The following is a 16,138-nucleotide window of genomic DNA, read 5'->3' as shown; positions in this document are numbered from 1 at the left end:
AGGGAGGGACAGTGGGTGGGTGGGTGGGTGGGTGGGGGGGGGGGACGGGAGGAACGGTTGGATGGGAGGGAGGGTGGGTTGGTAGTTGGGTGGGTGGGTGGGAGGGTGGATGGATGGATGGGAGGGACAGAGGGTGGGTGGGTGGGTGGGAGGGAGGGTGGATGGATGGGAGGGACGGAGGGTGGGATGGTGGTTGGTTGGGAGGGACGGAGGGTGGGTGGATGGATTGATGGGAGGGACGGAGGGTGGGTGGGTGGGTGGGTGGGAGGGAGGGACGGAGGGTGGGTTGGTGGTTGGGTGGGTGGATGGATGGATGGGAGGGACGGAGGGTGGGTTGGTAGTTGGGTGGGTGGATGGATGGATGGGAGGGATGGAGGGTGGGAGGGTGTAGTTGGTTGGTTAGTTGAGTGAGTTTGTTCCTTTTTGTAAATTGGCAATTTTCTTTGTGGAGGTGTGTATGAAAGTTTCAAGCATAGAGATGGAATGGGCAAAAGTCATATCTCGACCAAAGGTTTTAATATGGGTGGCTGGTGGCTTGTGAGGCAAGTTCAGGCAACTAGGAAAGGCTGGGTTCCACGTACTTATGCAGGGGGCAATGGGCGAGCGGCTCTGCTGGTAGCCTTTAGCGCAGCGGTTGCACGTGATACCAGTCACGCCGTCTTTACAGGGACATTGACCCGTGGTTTGGTTACAGGTTTTGCCAGCAGCACCCACGGGATGGCAATCACATGCTGTGAGGAACAGAAGAGAAGAGGTAAGAGCACACGTTTGGCGTGGGTGGGGACACAAAAACACGTAACACCCATGTACAGAGAGAGTACAGATACAGTACAAAACAACAACAACAACAACAGCAGTGGCGGTGGTAACAACAGGGTTGGAAAGGTGAGCGTCGAGGACAGAAGAGACAGTGAAGCTTGTGAGGCTTGCTGCAGGAAGAGTGACAGGACTTACTTGGGTCCACAACACGACAAGCTTGACTTGCAGTGCCATCGCTGCAAGAACACACGAACAGCATACACTCATCATATTCAAACTGGCATACAGTGCTGGTTGGCATTGACTGCTGGGAATCGTTAGCTCTTTCCAAGCTGCTATCATGGTAGCATGATCATGACAGTATGATTGTCCGAGATCAAAATGTTTTGTCTTCTTTCTATAATATGTGTGTGTGTGTGAAAGAAGGATAACTGAACAGGCAACTGTGTTTACTAGATGATTAAATATGAGTGCTAATCCTGATTGGCTGTTTTTTATTAATCAGAGGTTTGAGTCTGGAACCAAAATGGCTGTCAGATTTCCTCTCTGCCTGGGGAGTCTATTTAAGACATCTGCTTCAGGAATGCAACATCTTTTGCCTGCACTAGGCTAACCCCCTGTCTTTATTTTCAACTAAACCCACAGTTGGTCTATCTTGCCAACTAAACGCACAATATCAAGTTTGATAAAGTGTTGAATAACAGATAAACTATTGTAATAAATCATGTTAAACTATTGGCAAAGTTTTTCCTTGTGTCTATGTTTGTTTGTACTGTCCATATCCAGGCATGGCGTGGTTACCATAACGATATGTCACACATGACGCAAATCCTATATTCTAATCAATACCAGAACTTCTCTACTAATCTTTCCTCTAGTCAGCAAGCCCCTAAGCTCCATGAGACGTTGTTGCCAGGGTAACAGAACTATGCGACTTGGGTCTGGTTGTGTGCGTCCCATGGGCTGTGTTCCGTGTTGAATGTTTACAGTATGTCCTATAGAAAACCCAATGATGTCGGGTTTTAGAAAATGACTTTGGGTTTTAGCCAGTGATGTTGGGTTTAAGCCTGCGGGTGTATTGTCCTTCAGAATGACCCCTCCCTACATCTCTCTCGTGTCACTTGTCACGATGGGAATCATCAAAGGTCCCAGTTTGAGCTATGCAATTTGAGGTTTTGTGGGTATAAGCGGTTACACTGGTTTTACAGACCACAATGTGCATTCTCATTCCGCATGGTGGGAATGTTATGTGAATGTTGAGCTTCTGAGCTTCTGCTTTTAACTGGAACTCTACTAAATGACCAGAGAATGTTGAGATTCAGTACAAGATTTGGAGATTTTGCTCTCTCTCTCCCTCTCTCTCTCTCTCTCTCTCTCTCTCTCTCTTCCCCTCCTCTCTCTCTCTCTCTCGCTCTCTCTCTCCCTCTCTATCTCTTCCCCTCCTCTCTCTCTCTCTCTCTCTCCCTCTCTATCTCTTCCCCTCCTCTCTCTCTTCCCCTCCCCTCTCTCGCTCTCTTTCTCCCCCTCCCCTCTCTCACTCTCTCGCCCTCTCTATCTCTCTCTTCCCCTTCTCTCTCCCTCTCTATCTCTCTCTTCCCCTTCTATCTCTCTCTTCCCCTCCCATCCCCTCTCTCGCTCTCTCTCTTCCCGTCTCTCTCTCTTCCCCTCCCTTCTCTCTCTTCCCCTCCCCTCTCTCTTTCTTCCCCTCCCCTCTCTCTCTTTCTTCCCCTCCCCGCTCTCTCTCTTCCCCTCCCCTCTCTCTTTCTTCCCCTCGCCGCTTTCTCTCTCTCTCTCTTTCTTCCCGTCCCCGCTCTCTCTCCCTCTCTCTCTCTCTCTTCCCCTTCTCTCTCTCTCTCTCTCTCTCTCTCTCTTCCCATCCCCTCTCTCTTTCTTCCCCTCCCCGCTTTCTCTCTCGCTCTCTCTCTCTCCCCCTCCCCTCTCACTCTCTCTCCCTCTCTATCTCTCTCTTCCCCTTCTCTCTCTCTCTCCCTCTCTATCTCTCTCTTCCCCTTCTATCTCTCTCTTCCCCTCCCATCCCCTATCTCGCGCTCTCTCTTCCCCTCCCCTCTCTCGCTCTTCCTCTCCCCTCTCTCTCTCTCTTCCCCTCCCCTCTCTCTCTCTTCCCCTCCCCTCTCTCTCTCTTCCCCTCCCCTCTCTCTTTCTTCCCCTCCCCTCTCTCTCTTTCTTCCCCTCCCCTCTCTCTCTCCCTCTCTCTCTCTTCCCCTTTTCTCTCTCTCTCTCCCTCTCTCTATCTCTCTCTTCCACATCTCTCTCTCTCTCTATCTCTCTCTTCCCATCCCCTCTCTCTTTCTTTCCCTCCCCGCTTTCTCTCTCGCTCTCTCTCTCTCCCCCTCCCCTCTCTCGCTCTCTCTCCCTCTCTATCTCTCTCTTCCCCTTCTATCTCTCTCTTCCCCTCCCATCCCCTCTCTCACTCTCTCTTTCTTCCCCTCCCCTCTCTCTCTCTTCCCCTCCCCTCTCTCTTTCTTCCCCTCCCTGCTTTCTCTCTCTCTCTCTTTCTTCCCCTCCCGGCTCTCTATCCCTCTCTCCCTCTCTCTCTTCCCCTTCTCTCTCTCTGTCTCCCTCTCTCTCTCTCTCTTCCCCCCCCTCTCTCTCTCTCTCTCTCTCTCTCTCTATCTCTCTCTTCCATCCCCTCTCTCTTTCTTCCCCTCCCAGCTTTCTCTCTCGCTCTCTCTCTCCCCCTCCCCTCTCTCGCTCTCTCTCCCTCTCTATCTCTCTCTTCCCCTTCTCTCTCTCTCTCCCTCTCTATCTCTCTCTTCCCCTTCTCTCTCTCTCCCTCTCTATCTCTCTCTTCCCCTTCTATCTCTCTCTTCCCCTCCCATCCCCTCTCTCTCTCTCTTCCCTCTCTCTCTCTCTTCCCCTCCCCTCTCTTTCTCTTCCCCTCCCCACTTTCTCTCTCTCTCTTCCCCTCCCCGCTCTCTCTCCCTCTCTCTCTCTCTACCTCTCTCTTCCCATCCCCTCTCTCTTTCTTCCCCTCCCCGCTTTCTCTCTCGCTCTCTCTCTCCCCCTCCCCTCTCTCGCTCTCTCTCCCTCTCTATCTCTCTCTTCCCCTTCTCTCTCTCTCTCCCTCTCTATCTCTCTCTTCCCCTTCTATCTCTCTTCCCCTCCCATCCCCTCTCGCTCTCTCTCTCTCTCGCTCAGCTTCCTCCCCCCCCTCTCTCTCTCTCCACTTCCTCGCTCTCTCTCTCACTCGCTCTCTCTCTCTCCGCTTCCTCTCTCCCTCGCTCTCTCTCTCTCCGCTTCCTCTCTCCCTCTCTCTCTCTCTCCACTTCCTCTCTCTCTCTCTCTCTCGCTCTCTCTCTCTCTTTGTCTGTATTATGTGAGTCAGTAGCTGTTGCTGCTAAACTTGCTGAGAATCATCAAAGGTCTCAGTTTGAGCTATGCAATTTGAGGCTTGTGGGTATAAGCGGTTACACTGGTGCTACAGACCACAATGTGCATTCTCTTTCCCCATGGTGGGAATGTTACAGATGAAGTCGGAAGTTTACATACACCAAATACATTTAAACTCAGTTCTTCAATTCCTGACATATAATCCTTGTAAAAATTCCCTGTCTTAGGTCAGTTAGGATAACCACTTTATTTTAAGAATGTGAAATGTCAGAATAATAGTAGAGATAATGATTTATCAGTTTTATTGAGATTCAGTACAAGATTTTATGAGAAGATTTTGTATTTTGGTTGATTCATACAGTCTGAGCCAGTCTCTCTCTCTCTGCTTCCTCCCTCTCGCTCTCTCTGCTTCCTCCCTCTCTCTCTCTGCCGTTTCCGCCCTCTCTTTCTCCGCTTCCTCCCTCTCTCTCCCCCTTTCTCCCTCTCTCTCTCTCTCTCTCTCCACCCTTCCTCCTTCTCTCTCTCTGCTTCCAACCTCTCAATTCAATTCAAGGGGCTTTATTGGCATGGGTAACATGTGTTAACATTGCCAAAGAAAGTAAGGTAGATAATATATAAAGTGAAATAAACAATAAAAATTAACAGTAGACATCACACATACAGAAGTTTCAAAACAATAAAGACATTACAAATGTCATATTATATATATACAGTGTTTTTACAATGTACAAATGGTTAAGGACACAGGATAAAATAAATAAGCATAGATATGGGTTGTATTTACAATGGTGCGTGTTCTTCACTGGTTGCCCCTCTCTCTCTCTCTCTCTCACTCTCTCTCTGCTTCCTCCCCTCTCTCTCTCCCCCTTCCTCTCTATCTCTCTCCGCTTCCTCCCTCTCTCTCTCTGCTTCCTCCCTCTCTCTCTCTCCCCCTTCCTCTCTATCTCTCTCCGCTTCCTCCCTCTCTCTCTCTGCTTTCTCCCTCTATCTCTCTCTTCCCCTCCCCTCTCTCTCTCTCTCTCTTCCCCTCCCCCTCTCTTTTCCCTCCTCCCCCCTCTCTCTCCACTTCCTCCCCCTCTCTCTCTCTCTCTGCTTCCTCCCCCTTCTCTCTCTCTTCCCCTCCCCTCTCTCGCTCTTTCTCTCTCGTCTCCTCCCCTCTCTCTTCCTTCTCCTCCCCTCTCTCTCTCTCTCTCTCTCTCCCTCCCCTCTCTCTCTCTTCCCCTTCCCTCTCTCTCTCTCTTCCCCGCCCCTCCTCTCTCTCTCTTCCACTCCCCCCCTCTCTCTCTCTCTGCTTCCTCCCTCTCTCTCTCCTACTCTCCGCTTCCTCCCTCCTCCTCTCTCTCTCTCTCTCTCTCTTTGTCTGTATTATGTGAGTCAGTAGCTGTTGCTGCTAAACTCGCTTATCTTAATCAGACAGCGGAGGGGGAATCCGTAGCCCTCTCCCCTCTGTTATCAGGTCGGTGGGCTTTAAAGCGAGTGTAACGATTACCACTTTATCAGGCCCATCTGTCACCAGGTTTCATTGCCTCATTTTGTCTGGGAGAGGAGGGGAGTGTTGGAGGCTAGAAAACAGAGGGAGAAAAAAGGGGGGAGGCTTACACACAATCTATAAACAAGTGTAGAGGCCAATCGGGCACGTCTTCAGGCACGTAAATTTAAGAGCCTGTCAGTAAGGCGGAGGGGAGTGGGGTGGGGGGGGGCGTTAGGGAGGGCAAAGTGCGGCCCTCTTCAGAGCTTCTGAGAGCTAGCACCGTGTTTTTAAGAGCGTCTGCCCCACTAACCACAGCTTAAGCCTGCCAGTAAATCAAGTTGCTCCGCACATGGTGTGCAGGTGGGCCGCTCTTTTTCGCTTGTTCTCTCGTTTTCTCTCTCTCTCTCTGGGTGTCTCTTTCATTCCCCGACTCTCTCGTTCTCTCACTCTTTCACTCTCTCTATCAATTTCAATTCAATTCAAAGGGCTTTATTGGCATGGGAAACACATGTTTACATTTCCAAAGCAAGTGAAATAGATAATAAACAAAAGTGAAACAAAGAATATAAAATGAACAGTAAACATTACACTCACAAACGTTCCAAAGGAATAGAGACATTTCAAACGTCATATTATGGCTATATACAGTGTTGCAACGATGGGCAAATAGTAAAAGTAGGTCCTCCCAGGGACCTCCTACCCTTTCTGACTGCCACAGCCTGCTGGGGACCCACCTGGGGAGAGTTTAAGCGTCAAGTGGGTGTCCACTTAGCACTTAAGTAGCTACGCTATCCTGCTATCCTTCCTCACAGCTACTCCAGATGGCTGGGCAAGATAGGGACACTAGCTAGCGAAAAAGGCTAACTCCTTCCATCCTCCAGTCCTCGTTCACACACACTTGTAGAGGGCAGAGAAAGGGCTAATGAGCCCCCCATGATGAGCTAGTTACAGGGGCGAGCTAGGCTAGCGAAAGGCTAGCTCCTTCCAACCTCTTTGACAGACACTTGAAGTGGGGAGAGAAAGTGCTTCTCTCGGTCCTCAAGTTGAGCGAGTTAAAGGAGCAGTCTGGGAGAGAATATGCCTTTTTTTATATGAGCCTGGGGAACATAGGCTTTGTATAACCCATTGTTAAAGTACTAAGCCGGTTGAGGAGCTCTGAAGGTTGATGGGCTTGGTCCTGTATATAAATGTTTCGTTCCTCTATATGAAGACCTTGGAGAGGCTCAGATGGAGTTAGGATTGAGTTCCCTACTTGTGTAACACACACACACACACTTTGAGGAGGGAGATGCACATAAAAGAGTGAAAAATGTTCTTGGTTAACGGGGAGGGTGATGGAAGGCATTTCAAAGGAGCTCGCTCTTCATAGGAGACGATCATTGCTCAATGTGAGATTTTTTTTTTTAACTCTGCCAATCGTTTACCATAAAGCGTTTGATGTTTGAACTGCAATGCTCCCCCTCAGTTTGGGTTTGTGCGTTCGGTGCCTATAAGAATCATTTGTTGGCTGTTGGATAAGGCCCAACCCGAGTGTCTGTGTTCTATTATAATTAGGTTTCTACTGGTCCGCAAAAAAATGTGTGGAGAGGAGAGATTAAATAATGTTACATGACTCTGGCCTTTTTTCAATGACATGTTCATCTGATACAGGGAATGTCTATCTAACTTTGGGTTTTCATAAGTTTTGGTATTTTATTGATTAAAGTAATTGTAAATCCTTAGAGATGTCACACTTTTGGCCAAGGCAAGAGCCTACGGGCATAGAGGCAATAGTATTCACTATATAGTTGCCATTTTACATACAATACATGTAAGTCATTATAATTGACAACAACAAAAAAAAGACGACTTTATTTTTCATTTCCAGAAAATTTATGAAAACCAATATTAAAAAAAAAAACTCTAACATATTGTTATTTATGGTAATGAAGTTCTACAGTGCAAGACATATGGAGAGGAGAACGTAATCACTTCTACATGTTATTCTACCTGAAACTTTTGTCTTTGACAAAGACACATTTTTTGTTCTGTCTGTAAAACTTGTTCCTCGTGGTTCGACTCACTGAAGTGAATAGACACTGGCTGATGTTACTGTGTGAATTACGCTGAAAGTAATGGCACTAATATGGTTCCCTGCTGCACTAAGTTTGGTATTTCTCTCAGTAGAATAGCTTTCAGAAACTCCTTTCATCGACAGACCAAAGATCCAAGGCTGGTGCCAATGATTTAGTTTCATAACCTTTATCATGGCATCTGAATATTACTTGGCCACAAACCTCCTAAAAGTGGTGCCATGGCAGCCAGCGTATCAAACTCTTTATCAGCTCAACTAATATTTGCGGTGCTGAGTTTGTTAGATTCGTAACCAGACCACCCAGAGAGCTTCTACCCTGTTGCCCACCTTGGCTATCATACCATGTTAATTAACGATCTATACTTGCATGGGACTTAGGCCCAACCTCCTGTGTGGTATCAACAATAGGTTCCCTATCCAATAAATCTGTCAGCATGGTGGGCCTTGGGCCACGCCCGGACACTGTGCCAAAACGTCATATTACTTTAGCTCTACCGACAAAGGTGTTAGAGAAACGAACAAGATGCACCTTTCATAAGTCCTCACTTAGGGCCCAGGGCCCTCAATCGATATGCATTCTGTGTTTACGCTCTAGTCAATGAGGGGTGAAGCCATAAATCTAGGCTCTGGGCACTGTTCTTTCTGGGCCAAAGTGGCTGTTGCTCTCAGTTTCCTTCGCAATGGTCTCACATGGGAGTCATTTGAAGTGATCGAGTTTCTCATATAAAAGCAAGACTCTGTACTCTTCTACCCTCTTGTATTGCTAAGGGGCTTATTCTGTCCAAGAGCTACCCAGCAACGGTTCCCGTTGGACAATAAATAACTGAGGGCCTTAATTGCTGTCACTTTAGTGTAGCTGCATGGTGTGTATTTATGTCACTGGAGGAGCGAACAGAAATTAGTTACGCGGGTTTAGTTTTCATTGAATTATCTTGAGTTATGATGTGCTGGACTTTAAATAATTTTACAAGCTAAGCCCCAAGCACAAGATGGTTCATAGGAGTTGATATATAATAGGTAAAGCAGTGTATATGTTAACTTCATTAACACAGAGGGGGGGGGTAATAATGTAAGAGAGAGAGGGGGGTGGTTAATATGGGGAGGGAGGGAGAGGTGGTTAATATGGGGAGGGAGGTAGAGAGAGGTGGTTAATATGGGGAGGGAGGTAGAGAGAGGTGGTTAATATGGGGAGGGAGGTAGAGAGAGGTGGTTAATATGGGGAGGGAGGTAGAGAGAGGTGGTTAATATGGGGAGGGAGGTAGAGAGAGGTGGTTAATATGGGGAGGGAGGGAGAGAGAGGTGGTTAATATGGGGAGGGAGGGAGAGAGAGGTGGTTAATATGGGGAGGGAGGTAGAGAGGTGGTTAATATGGGGAGGGAGGTAGAGAGGTGGTTAATTTGGGGAGGGAGGGAGAGGGAGGTGGTTAATATGGGGAGGGAGGTAGAGAGAGGTGGTTAATATGGGGAGGGAGGGAGAGAGAGGTGGTTAATATGGGGAGGGAGGGGAGAGAGGTGGTTAATATGGGGAGGGAGGGAGAGAGAGGTGGTTAATATGGGGAGGGAGGGTGGAGAGAGGTGGTTAATATGGGGAGGGAGGTAGAGAGAGGTGGTTAATATGGGGAGGGATGGAGAGAGAGGTGGTTAATATGGGGAGGGAGGTAGAGAGAGGTGGTTAATATGGGGAGGGAGGGAGAGAGAGGTGGTTAATATGGGGAGGGAGAGAGAGAGGTGGTTAATATGGGGAGGGAGGTAGAGAGAGGTGGTTAATATGGGGAGGGAGGGAGAGAGAGGTGGTTAATATGGGGAGGGAGGTAGAGAGAGGTGGTTAATATGGGGAGGGAGGTAGAGAGAGGTGGTTAATATGTAGAGGGAGGTAGAGAGAGGTGGTTAATATGGGGAGGGAGGTAGAGAGAGGTGGTTAATATGGGGAGGGAGGGAGAGAGAGGTGGTTAATATGTAGAGGGAGGTAGAGAGAGGTGGTTAATATGGGGAGGGAGGGAGAGAGAGGTGGTTAATATGGGGAGGGAGGTAGAGAGAGGTGGTTAATATGGGGAGGGGGGAGAGAGAGGTGGTTAATATGTAGAGGGAGGTAGAGAGATGTGGTTAATATGGGGAGGGAGAGGGAGAGAGGTGGTTAATATGGGGAGGGAGGTAGAGAGAGGTGGTTAATATGGGGAGGGAGGTAGAGAGAGGTGGTTAATATGGGGGAGGGGAGAGAGAGGGTGGTTAATATGGGGAGGGAGGGAGAGAGAGGTGGTTAATATGGGGAGGGAGGTAGAGAGAGGTGGTTAATATGGGGAGGGAGGTAGAGAGAGGTGGTTAATATGGGGAGGGAGGTAGAGAGAGGTGGTTAATATGGGGAGGGAGGTAGAGAGAGGTGGTTAATATGGGGAGGGAGGTAGAGAGAGGTGGTTAATATGGGGAGGGAGGTAGAGAGAGGTGGTTAATATGGGGAGGGAGGAGAGAGAGGTGGTTAATATGGGGAGGGAGGTAGAGAGAGGTGGTTAATATGGGGAGGGAGGGAGAGAGAGGTGGTTAATATGGGGAGGGAGGAGAGAGAGGTGGTTAATATGGGGAGGGAGGGAGAGAGAGGTGGTTAATATGGGGAGGGAGGTAGAGAGAGGTGGTTAATATGGGGAGGGGGAGGGAGGTGGTTAATATGGGGAGGGAGAGAGAGGTGGTTAATATTGGGAGGGAGGTAGAGAGAGGTGGTTAATATGGGGAGGGAGGGAGAGAGAGGTGGTTAATATGGGGAGGGAGAGAGAGAGAGGTGGTTAATATGTAGAGGGAGGTAGAGAGATGTGGTTAATATGGGGAGGGAGAGAGAGAGAGGTGGTTAATATGGGGAGGGAGGTAGAGAGAGGTGGTTAATATGGGGAGGGAGGGAGAGAGAGGTGGTTAATATGGGGAGGGAGGGAGAGAGAGGTGGTTAATATGGGGAGGGAGGTAGAGAGAGGTGGTTAATATGGGGAGGGAGGTAGAGAGAGGTGGTTAATATGTAGAGGGAGGTAGAGAGAGGTGGTTAATATGGGGAGGGAGGTAGAGAGAGGTGGTTAATATGGGGAGGGAGGTAGAGAGAGGTGGTTAATATGGGGAGGGAGGGAGAGAGACAGAGACAGAGTAACAGCCTCATAGCGTCACTCATTGCCAGCAAAGTTCCAAATATAGTTCTGTGCAAATGTTTTACCTGGCAAGCGGACAGGATCATGCATCATATCATTTGTCACCTTAACGTAATTACCAATCATTCCTGTTTTGATGTAATCGAACACTGCAGCCTAACTCGGACAATGTTTGCTTATAATTACATTAGGGCTTTAACTCTGGCTAGTTTCAGAAATGAAACTGAACAAAACTGCTTAGGTAAGCTGAGAATTTTATAAATGACGATGGAATCTGTTTATGCTTTCGTTTTGGTGTGAGGCATCAGTGAGTTTGAAGGAGTTCGGACAAACCAACAGAGGAACATAGGAAGTTTCTCTTGCATATGAGATGAGTTATTATTTCCTAGTAGTGTAATGACATGTTATTTACATGGTGGCATGCAAGGGTTTAGACCACAGGGATATGCTGTCCTGCTGTTCTAAGACTGAGCTCACAGCCTATGGGAGTACAGTAACGGTGTCTGTGATTGGTGGATCTGGGTGTGTGTGTGTGTGTGTGTGTGTGTGTGTGTGTGTGTGTGTGTGTGTGTGTGTGTGTGTGTGTGTGTGTGTGTGTGTGTGTGTGTGTGTGTGTGTGTGTGTGTGCGTGCGTGCGTGCGTGGGTGGGTGGGTGGGTGTATGTGCGTGTGTTTATGTGCGTGTGGGTGTGTGTGTCTGTTTGTGTGTGTGTGTGTGTATGTGTGCGTGTGTGTGTGTGTGTGTGCGTGCGTGCGTGTGTGTGTGTGTGTGTGTGTCTGTGTCACTACTTTTGACACACTGAGGAATGAATAGCTTCCGTCTGTCCACTCTACCATAATGGCCTGATTGGTGAAGTGCTGCAGAGAACTCTGGTGCTCTGTCAGAATGACCATCGGACTCAGTTTGGCCGTGCTGCCAGCTCTAGGAAGAGTCTTGGTGGTTCCAAACGTCTTCCATTGAAGAATGATGGAGGCCACTGTGTTCTTGGGGATCTTCAATGCTGAAGAAATGTTTTGGTACCCTTCCCCAGATCTGTGCCTCAACTCGACACTGTCTCGGAGCTCTACGGACAATTCCTTCGACCTCATGGCTTGGTTTTTGCTCTGACATGCATTGTCAACTGTGGGGCCTCAGACAGGTGAGTGCCTTTCCAAATAATGTCCAATCAATTCAATTTACCACAGGTGGACTCTAATCCATCTCAAGGATGATCAATAGACTCCCAAGTTGCACAGCGGTCTAAGGCACTGCATCTCAGTGCTAGAGGCGTCACTACAGACACCTTGGTTCGAATCCAGGCTGTATCACAATCGGCCGTGATTGGGAGTCCCATAGGGCGGAGCACAATATACCAAGCTTCGTCCGGGTTTGGCAGGTGTAGGCCGTCATTGTAAAATTTGTTCTTAACTGACTTGCCTAGTTTTTAAAACAACTGGATGAACCTGAGCTCAATTTCGAGTCTCATAGCAGGGTCTGAATACGTATATGTAAATAAGGTATTTCTGTTTTTGACTTTTAATACATTTGTCATTATGGGGTATTGTGTGTAGTTTGATGAGGATTTTTTATTTGTTTAATCAATTTTGGAGTAAGGCTGTAACGTAACAAAACGTGGAAAAGGAGAAGGGCTCAGAAATGTACACAGTATACTGTATACTAAGAATGATATGTTCAGGAATGATATATTCAAGTTAGCTATGTCAAGAATCCAGTATAGACCTCCCGTGTGGCGCAGTGGTTAAGGGCGCTGTACTGCAGCGCCAGCTGTGCCACCAGAGACTCTGGGTTCACACCCAGGCTCTGTCGTAACCGGCCGTGGCCGTGACCGGGAGGTCCGTGGGGCGACGCACAATTGGCCTAGCGTCGTCCGGGTTAGGGAGGGTTTGGCCGGTAGGGAAATCCTTGTCTCATCGCGCACCAGCGGCTCCTGTGGCGGGCCGGGCGCAGTGCACGCTAACCGAGGTTGCCAGGTGCACAGTGTTTCCTCCGACACATTGGTGCGGCTGGAAATTGGGGAGAAAAAAGGGGTACATTTAAAAAAAAAAAAAAGAATCCAGTATATAAGTAAATAAATATGTGGTGTGTATAAACAGTGTAACTAAATACAAAGGATGGTAGTAGAAATATCAGAATGAGCTGTGTCAGGAATAAAGTATTTAAATACTCTGTGCGAAACGGGAAGTGTCCAGTGGTTCAATGTCTCTATGACATGGGACAGCAGCGTTGGATGTGTGTGGGTGTGTGTGGGTATGTGTATGTGCTTGTGAGTATGAGGTGTGTGTGTGTTCGATAGCTTGTGTGAGTGAGTGTGCCTCACCTGGCAGCCGGCTAGTGATGGCTGTTCAGCAGTCTGATGGCCTGCTAATAGAAGCTGTTTTTTAGTCTCTCGGTCTTGGCACTGAATACGCCTCTACGTACTACGTCCGAATCACACACATCGCATCGAATGTGGATCTAGCGTTCGTCTGCCGATAGTTCTGCGCGCTCTATTTCATTTGTCACTCGGTATGCAAATGACGTGCAGAGGTGTTAAGTACTCTCGGCCAGCAAATTCTATTGGTGTATCTGAGCCCTAAGGCTTGTAAACCTTCTCGAGAACATAAGCAAGAAGCTTGACTCAACCTTCACTTGATTCCAAAAAATAAAATAAAAACATATTCAAGATCTAACACAGATGGAGATTCCATTCCTAGAATCTTCTAGAAATAAAAACTGGACCCATATCATATTCCACAACCTCCGTTTAAAAAAATTGCATATAAAGTAACAGGAGAGATGTGTACCGTTTGGCCATCAAGTTAGCAGCGGCATAGAGGGAGAGAATCAAGCAGTTACGAGCACGAGTCAAAAGGTTGAAGACAAGCCTGGAAAGAGAGAGAGAAAGAAAAACATGCAGAAGAAGACATTGAGATGATGAAGGAGGCACAGAGAGAGTTCTCAGTTTTCCATGCCGGCGGTGTTGGCAGTTGGTACAATCAAAGGAGTCAAGAGACGTTCAGAGCCAGCCCCACGTGTCCCGGATGCACACATATAGTTCAGAATTAGGTGGTTAGAGGTCCACACTGATGCATTTTTCACAGCTTTTTGACAAGTTGTTATGACATAATATTTAAGGCATGAGTATAGTAAGTCTCCTGCCATTAAATAATGGACATAATATTGAATTGAATCATTTACAGTAAGACTGTTTAAAAAAAAACTAGGAAACTAGAACTACTTGCAAAATGTCAACAGAAATAAAGTTGATTGCTCCAGGCTCTGCAGTAGCTATAGACCCCAAATACTCATTGTGCGTATTGAGGGTTTTGAGTGGCATTTCAACTCTGGCTTAACTAACTACTCAAAGCTGCAGTGAATCCATTAGCGAAATCCTGCTAGTTTGTTGACCCTAATTCAGCTACGCCGGAGAAATCCTCCGTGGCCTCTGACACACACACACACACACACGCACACACACACACACACACACACACACACACACACACACACACACACACACACACACACACACACACACACACACACACACACACACACACACACACACACACACACACACCGCATCAACACACACTGCATCAGAAATCCTATGTTGCCTCTGACGCAGAACCAGAGGTCTTCATTAGCTCTACCAAGTAAAGCAAATCATATTTAATAAAAAGCCAGAGTAAAAGGGTTCACCTGGGATTAAGATGGATTATTCATTTTGGTCCTTATTAAAATCGGGGGTAAAAGACGAGCAGTAGTCTTTTGATAGTGGAGCTTCGCACACATATGGGGGGCACTGCGGCATAAATATACATGTATTAATAAACATCATTGATGAATAAATGTAATTGAATTCAAATGTTAATTCAATGAAATGTGATCATTTCAGTCAACACTGTGATAAAAATGCATCAGTAGACTTTTAAGGTATCACAGTGTAACCCACCATGAGGGTGAGCTATGGTGCTGAAAGAATCAAGTCTTGTCCACGTGAGAACGGGAGAGATGGATGGGAGAACAATGAGGTTATTACATCTCCAACAATTAGACAGCCTCATAGAGATGGGGAGGGTATATAGTATGGGGGTTAATGAGACACAGCCTCATAGAGGTGGGGGGGGTATATAGTATGGGGGTTAATGAGACACGGCCTCTTAGAGATGGGGAGGGTATATAGTATGGGGGTTAATGAGACACGGCCTCATAGAGATGGGGAGGGTATATAGTATGGGGGTTAATGATACACAGCCTCATAGAGATGGGGAGGGTATATAGTATGGGGGTTAATGATACACAGCCCCATAGAGATGGGAAGGGTATATAGTATGGGGGTTAATGAGACACAGCCTCATAGAGATGGGAAGGGTATATAGTATGGGGGTTAATGAGACACAGCCTCATAGAGATGGGGAGGGTATATAGTATGGGGGTTTGTGAGACACAGCCTCATAGAGATGGGGAGGGTATATAGTACGGGGTTAATGAGACACAGCCTCATAGAGATGGGGAGGGTATATAGTACGGGGGTTAATGAGACACAGCCTCATAGAGATGGGGAGGGTATATAGTACGGGGGTTAATGAGACACAGCCTCATAGAGATGGGGAGGGTATATAGTACGGGGGTTAATGAGACACAGCCTCATAGAGATGGGGAGGGTATATAGTATGGGGGTTAATGAGACACAGCCTCATAGAGATGGGAAGGGTATATAGTATGGGGGTTAATGAGACACAGCCTCATAGAGATGGGGAGGGTATATAGTACGGGGGTTAATGAGACACAGCCTCATAGAGATGGGGAGGGTATATAGTATGGGGGTTTGTGAGACACAGCCTCATAGAGATGGGGAGGGTATATAGTACGGGGGTTAATGAGACACAGCCTCATAGAGATGGGGAGGGTATATAGTATGGGGGTTAATGAGACACAGCCTCATAGAGATGGGGAGGGTATATAGTATGGGGGTTTGTGAGACACAGCCTCATAGAGATGGGGAGGGTATATAGTATGGGGGTTTGTGAGACACAGCCTCATAGAGATGGGGAGGGTATATAGTACGGGGGTTAATGAGACACAGCCTCATAGAGATGGGGAGGGTATATAGTATGGGGGTTAATGAGACACGGCCTCATAGAGATGGGGAGGGTATATAGTATGGGGGTTAATGAGACACTGCCTCATAGAGATGGGCGGTTCCGGGTTGGAGCGAGCGGTCGCATCTACACTTCGGTCCGCAGGTAGTATAACTTTTCATTACATTTCATTATAGTACAACGGTTTGATTTGTCTAATCTTAGCAATTTCTTCTTAGCTAGCTACATAGCCGTCTTTGTATCAAAGATAATTGCGTAATTATCGTATTTCGTCGTCC

At 47.6% G+C, this 16,138-nt stretch overlaps 1 protein-coding gene across 1 annotated transcript in view; it reads right to left on the bottom strand.

Moving 5' to 3' along the window:
• Positions 1 to 16,138, bottom strand: part of LOC135537401 (netrin-1) — a 111,378-nt gene that overhangs the window by 29,100 nt on the left and 66,140 nt on the right. The window contains exon 4 of the mRNA XM_064963574.1: positions 582 to 731. Coding sequence (XP_064819646.1) covers positions 582 to 731 — 150 coding nt within the window. The remainder of the gene's footprint in view (positions 1 to 581; positions 732 to 16,138) is intronic.

The sequence above is a fragment of the Oncorhynchus masou genome, chromosome 5, assembly GCF_036934945.1.
Source record: "Oncorhynchus masou masou isolate Uvic2021 chromosome 5, UVic_Omas_1.1, whole genome shotgun sequence".
NCBI lineage: Eukaryota > Metazoa > Chordata > Actinopteri > Salmoniformes > Salmonidae > Oncorhynchus > Oncorhynchus masou.
This window is presented reverse-complemented; position numbering and strand designations above follow the sequence as displayed.